The sequence below is a fragment of the Falco peregrinus genome, chromosome 2 (genome assembly GCF_023634155.1).
Source record: "Falco peregrinus isolate bFalPer1 chromosome 2, bFalPer1.pri, whole genome shotgun sequence".
Taxonomy (NCBI): domain Eukaryota; kingdom Metazoa; phylum Chordata; class Aves; order Falconiformes; family Falconidae; genus Falco; species Falco peregrinus.
The window spans coordinates 113,281,695-113,287,776 of NC_073722.1; the positions used below are offsets into that span (position 1 = coordinate 113,281,695).

A 6,082-nucleotide genomic window follows, 5' to 3' on the forward strand; every position below is an offset into this window, starting at 1 on the left:
TAACACTGACCAAACTCTAACCTTTCTGGCCATGTTACCGTCAGGAGGAGTGTTCTTTTCCTGGTTAGGAAACAGGCCTCTCAAACGCAGCTGCGAGGGTGGTGCAGTGCCCTGCCTGCCGCGCCGGCCTGGTGGGACCGCGTGGCACAGGCTGCCTGACGGACTGCTCGGCAGGACCGCGTGGCACAGGCCACGGGCAGCTGCCTGGCGGGACCGCATGGCGCAGGCCGCCTTGCCCCGGTGGCAGCAGCTGGCACTTTTGGAGCCTGCTATGCAGAGGTGGCAAGGAACATTTCCAGAGGTTCGTTTGTTTTGCTTGCGAAGTTTTCATAGTGAAGTGCTGGATGTAACACTGAACTTTGGTCGATTAAAAATACACCAGAGTTTGTACTTTGGTTTTTGAGCACTTTGAATTTGGTTCCTGCTGCTTATAAAGTTTGAAGCGAGCTGCAGCAGCCCACAGGACAGCAGAGCGCCTTGAAAAGGGAGGAATTTTTCCCATACAATGTTCAGTTGGAGTTTTTATTTGGATAGTGAAATCTCCGGATGTTCTTTCCAACTACTGCTATTACATGCCCTGCCACTTTCAAACCGTCAGGAGCCGTTCCCGCGTCTCCAGCAGCAAATGGATGGTGCCCGTTACACGCAGCAACGTGGATCCCCATGTATCTTCCCCGCAGGTCTCTGTGCGGTGCCGTAATGGGGAACGTGCCCCCCCGGCAGCGGTGGCTGCTCCCCTCCTGGACCCGGTGGGACCACCGTTTAGGAAACTGAACATGTGGCACGACCAGCGCCGGGCATGTCACACCAGCACCGAACAGCGGCCGCAGAACTAGGCACCCTGCCCGCGCCCTGCTGCCAGCGGCGGAACGCAACCCCCACCGAAACCCTCCGCCGCGGGAGAACCCCGGGCGGGCCGCCCGCCCCGTCCCGCCCCGCCCCGCGCGCGCCCCGCCCCGCGCGCGCCCCGCCCCGCGCGCGCCCCGCCCCGCGCGCGCACCCCGCCCCGCGGGTGGTGGCGCCGAGCGAGGAGGCGCGGCCCGGCCCGCTGCCAGGCACCCGGCGCCGCCTTCCCAGAGTGCTTCAGTGTTGGGGTCCGCCGGGCTTCCGCCCGCCGGCAGCGCCCGTCCGCGGCGCCATCTTGTGCTTGGGCGGGTCGCGCAGGGCGGCGGGTCGCTATGGAGTCAGGTGAGGGGTGCCGGTTGCCGCTGGCTCCCGGGCACTCGGAGTCCGGCGGGACCGCGCGGCGAGGGGCGGGCAGGCCGAGCGCCTGCGGCCCGGGGAAAGGCCGCACGGGAACCGGGGCCGGCCGGTGCTCGGCGAACTCTGAGCCCGCCTCCTCCTCCTCGGCTGCTCGGGCCCGCTCTGGCACCGCGTTTGCTCCGTTGCCGGTGCCCACGACCCTCAGCCTCCCGCGGGCCGTGGGAGGTGGCGGGAGGGCATCGGAGGGCGCATGGTGCTCTACCGCTAAATCCTGCTTTCCCAGAACTGTTAGGGAGCTTTGGCCACGGGTGATGCCCCGATCTCATGTTTAATACTTGCTGTGATTCAGGAATCGGAGTTGCAAATTCGGGGGCGCAAGGGCTTCCAGTCAGTCCCGGTCTGTCCTTCATCTTTATTCCTGTGGAAAGCATTGGTTTTCTCGGTTCTCCACGTAGTTGCTTTGTAGGAAAAGGAAGGTGTGTTTAGATGGAGCCCTCTCTGAAGCAGGTGTCTCCTAGCGCTGGGGCCCCAGCTGGGAACCGAAGGTTGGCCGGGCAGTCCTGTGGCTTAGTGGTCCCCAGTGGCAGCGACAGGCCTCTGAGACCTGCAACCCTGGCTCCTGTCAGTAAGGGTTTGCTATGTGCTCATTATGGTTATGAAAAAGAAAAATTAAAATGAAGATACCTTGATGGTATGATTCTAAAAATTAGAAAGTCAGTTGATTCTTTATTCCTTGCTTTTGGTACAGTAGCCCCCAGCTTGTATAATCACAGGCATAAATGCAGAAATTAATTTCTCATGACCACTGCTAATCAGGCAAAAACTGTCAGTACCCAGCTCTGATTTGGTATTAGGTTCTAGGAAGTAGGCTGTTCTGCATTTCAGTGTTCAAGATGGGACTGTTGGGCAGAATTTCAGAATAGCTCATACTCAAAGGAATCTTTGGAGGTCATCTAGCCCAATGCCCTGCTCAGACTGGATCGGATTACTCAGGACCTTGTCTAGTAAGGCCATCGTTATCTTCCAAGGATGGGGATTCCACAGCCTCTCCGGGCAACATGTTCCTATGATCACCTTCACAGTAAAAAAAAAAAAAGCCAACCAAACCAAACCACCGCCCCCATGCCCGATAAACCCCCAAACATGTCTAAAAGGAATTTCCTGGATTTCAGTTTGTGCCCATTGCCTTTTGTCTTTTCTCTGGGCACCACTGAGAAGAGTTTGATTCTGTCTTCATTCCTTCACAGCACATATTTATAGACATTGATAAGGTTACGCCACCCCAGGTGTTGGACTTGACATTTCAATTTGTTGAACTGAATGAGATTCCTGTTGGCCCGCTCCTCCAGCCTTTTGAGGTCCCTCTGAATTGGCTGCACAGCCTTCCTGTGCTTTAGCCACTCCTCACAGTTACATGTGAGCTATGGACTTGCTGTGTGTGCAGGCAGTCACATCATCTAGTTCATACAGATGTCAAACAGCACTGTATCCCGTATCAGCCCCAGTGGCACACCATTAGTGATTAGTGGACATTGTACTGTGGGAACACTGCAGTATTCCTACTGGTGTACTATATGAAGAATAAGTTTCTGAAGAAAATAACTGTGCTACCTTGTACTACTTTTAAAGATAGGCACAACTATTTCAGTGGGCTGTTCACAATTCCCATATTCTTACCACCTTAATTTTCCCTGTGCAAATATTCCAGGCTTCTTGCTCTTCCCTTTTCCTTTACTCTAAACAAAGTGTCAGTGGGCTTTCCTCCATTCTTTGCACTTGCTTGACAGTAAAAAACCCAAACACAAACCAACCAAACAAAAAAAAAAAACCCAAACCCCAGCATGTTTATTAATGCAGGCCCAACAGTGATTCACATAATGAAGGCTTTGCTAAATCAGTCCATGTGTATTATGGGTAGTTACTGCTTTTCCTTCTGTTTTAAACACATTACCTCTATATGTATGGCTCAAACTAAGAAAATTACTTTCAAATCTATTGTGTCAGTCTGATTCTTACTGTTTTTCTCGTGTATCAGATGATACAGGAAATCGACTTCGGTTCCAGCTGGAGTTAGAGTTTGTTCAATGCCTGGCAAATCCAAATTACCTCAACTGTGAGTACTTGAAAGGAAATATCAGGATCCTGAGAAATTAATACAGTTTAATGGTGTTTATTATTACTGGTCATGTTACAGGGAGAGGGCCAAACAAAGAAAAGGCAATGGGTCTTTCACAGAATGAAGGTAGTCTGTAAATAATTTGTCTAGTTTTCTAATTGCTCGTGTTTTATTGTTTCAAATGAAAAAAAAAAAAAAGCATGTCTAGCAGAGAAGTTCAAGTCTGTAGTTAAAAAGTAATGTCAAGTTAACACCACTCCTTTATCTGAAAACAGAATTTTACTAATGTTAATAATAGTTTCAAGTAGTGTACTTAATTCCCTGTCAATTTTAATACTACAGTCAAAGTTTCCGCTTTCAAAAAGCTGTTCTTTTCCTTGCTGTTGTATGAAGGATATGTACACACTGTAAGGGAGGTGGGGCTAATTTATTATGTCTAGTACGTTGACATAAAAATATTTTTTTTTCCTTGTGGTTTTTTAATTTTGAATTATCTAAACTTGATTGTAATGGTAAAGTTTTGACTAAAGTGCCCCTTTTTTGTATAGTTTTATAAAAAATAGATATGTATGTATTTTGTATAGTTTTCTTCCTTTGGCAGATTTTTTTCACACATCTGTAACTGACAATTCCTTGTTGGTCATTTTATTTCAGTTCTTGCACAAAGAGGCTACTTCAAAGACAAAGCTTTCGTAAATTATCTTAAATATTTACTTTATTGGAAAGAACCTGAATATGCAAAATACCTAAAGTAAGTGTTAAAATCACTTAGGCTTCTGCATTTTAATGATTTGATGTTTTATTTTCTGTTATTTACTGTACAGCAGCATGTCACTGTTTGATTTCTGCCTGTAATCTTACCTTTGTCCTCCCCACTGTATTTATATGCAGCTTTATTTTCCTGTTTCCAACAGTCCAGATGTAGCAATAGACAAAATTATAAAACTGGTCTTTCATGAGTTGTACATGGAATCTTCCTTTTGCAGCCTTTATCTGCACTCTACTTTTTGTTTAAAATAAAACTACTGAAGATTATGGTACAGAACTACTTCAGTTAGGCCCAGTAAGTAGATTTTAAGTGTAATTTTGCATTGTTGATGGTTACACGAAACAAAGGATGACTTTGCATTTTTGTGAGAGCACAAACTACTTCAAATTTTGGGAAAACAGTTCTTTGTTATGTTCTTTACAAGAGCTCTGGAAACAGATATTGTAGTTGTTAGGTATTTGCGTTAGTAAAATCTAGCCATTAGAAAAGCTACTCCAAGCAAGCATGCCTATGCCTTTATAAACTGTTACTGGACTCCTTGTTTCCTAGCCTAATACTGAAGTTACTAAGTTACAGCGTGGTGGAATATGTACAGTCTTAAGCGGTTTGATGCTTGAGTAAAGCACATACATGATAAAAACAAAAAAGCGAACTGCAGAATTATTGGATGCTCAAGTTTTAGTGTACCTTATAAAAACTTCTATTAAAGCAATGTTTATTTTTAATCCAGGTATCCTCAGTGTTTGCATATGTTAGAGCTGCTCCAATATGAACATTTCCGCAAAGAACTGGTAAATGCTCAGTGTGCTAAATTTATTGACGAGCAACAGATTCTTCACTGGCAGCACTATTCACGGAAAAGAATGCGTCTCCAGCAAGCACTGGCAGAGCAGCAGCAACAAAACAACACCTCTGTAAAATGAAAAACACATGGAAGAGTGATCATAAGGTGTACTTTGTGTCAGCTGAAGTATTTACAAGAGAGGAACAAACCCTTTTGTAGGTTTGGCTCTGGGTGTGTGTATGCTTTAATTTTTGATTTATCAAGTGATGGGACTGTTTGGTGGGTTTTTTTTCTTTCATCAACTTTTTTAGAGATACGAGACTGATAACTACATCTGCAATTTATTTTGTGGCATGGACAATTTTGTAAGAGCATTACTTACAGCAGTTATTGATGCCTCTTGATTTTGAAAACATGTTACTTAGTGACATTTAAGTCTTTAACAGAAAGTGTAGCTCAGAAGTCTGTTCTCAGGAGGCATTTTCCCTGGAGAATAATGATGTGTTTCAAAGTATGGCCAAGACCTCCCTCATGTACTACTTTTTACAGCTGCAGGATGAGCAAAGTTGAAGTGGTGATACTGTACAAAATCTAAATTGTGGATTTTTGCCTTGAAACCAAGCTGAGCTATTACTTTGGATTTCTGTTAACGTGGTAGTCGTTGCTGGGAGTCTTACAGAGTTTTCCTTACAGCGTGTTTTACAGAAAGAAAACAAAGTGATGAGACAAGGACTGCAGGAGACAAATAATAATAACCTTTGCAAATACTCAACAGAAGGAAACAGGCTGTAGCAGTATCTAGTCCATTAAAGTCAGCTTACTTTAATCTTGGTTTTCTGCCAGTGAAATAGCGGCTGCTCTTAAGCTTCTCTGCAGTACATGTACTGAAAACAATTTGTGTTACAAAAAAAAAGGTGTAAATGCTTGCATTATAGGAGAAGCATTTGCCCTTTATTCCTGTATAGCTTTAATGTTAAGAACACAGATCTTGGCAGCTGTCAGGGATGTAATTTTCACATTTTAGATTGTATTCATGCTGCATTCATGGTGTGTTTCATATCCCTGTAGGAGCAGGTACCACAGCTGTTCACATTCAACATGTAATCGCTGACACTGTCAGCCCTCAACTTATCATAGACTGAACAGGTAAGCCGTTAAACATCTTTGGCATCGAAGATTTATCTTAACAGCTTCAGCAGTTATGTGAAGT

The 6,082-nt window shown here is 45.4% G+C and overlaps 1 protein-coding gene across 1 annotated transcript; it reads left to right on the top strand.

Annotated features, from left to right (window-relative positions):
• Window positions 1-217: 217 nt before the first annotated feature.
• MED31 (mediator complex subunit 31) lies at window positions 218-5,698 on the top strand. Its single transcript, XM_055795111.1, has 5 exons — window positions 218-383; window positions 1,027-1,188; window positions 3,239-3,316; window positions 3,974-4,070; window positions 4,819-5,698. The coding sequence occupies exons 1-5, from the start codon at window positions 218-220 to the stop codon at window positions 5,009-5,011; spliced, it is 696 nt and encodes a 231-aa protein (XP_055651086.1). The 3' UTR covers window positions 5,012-5,698.
• The last annotated feature ends 384 nt before the right edge of the window (window positions 5,699-6,082 follow it).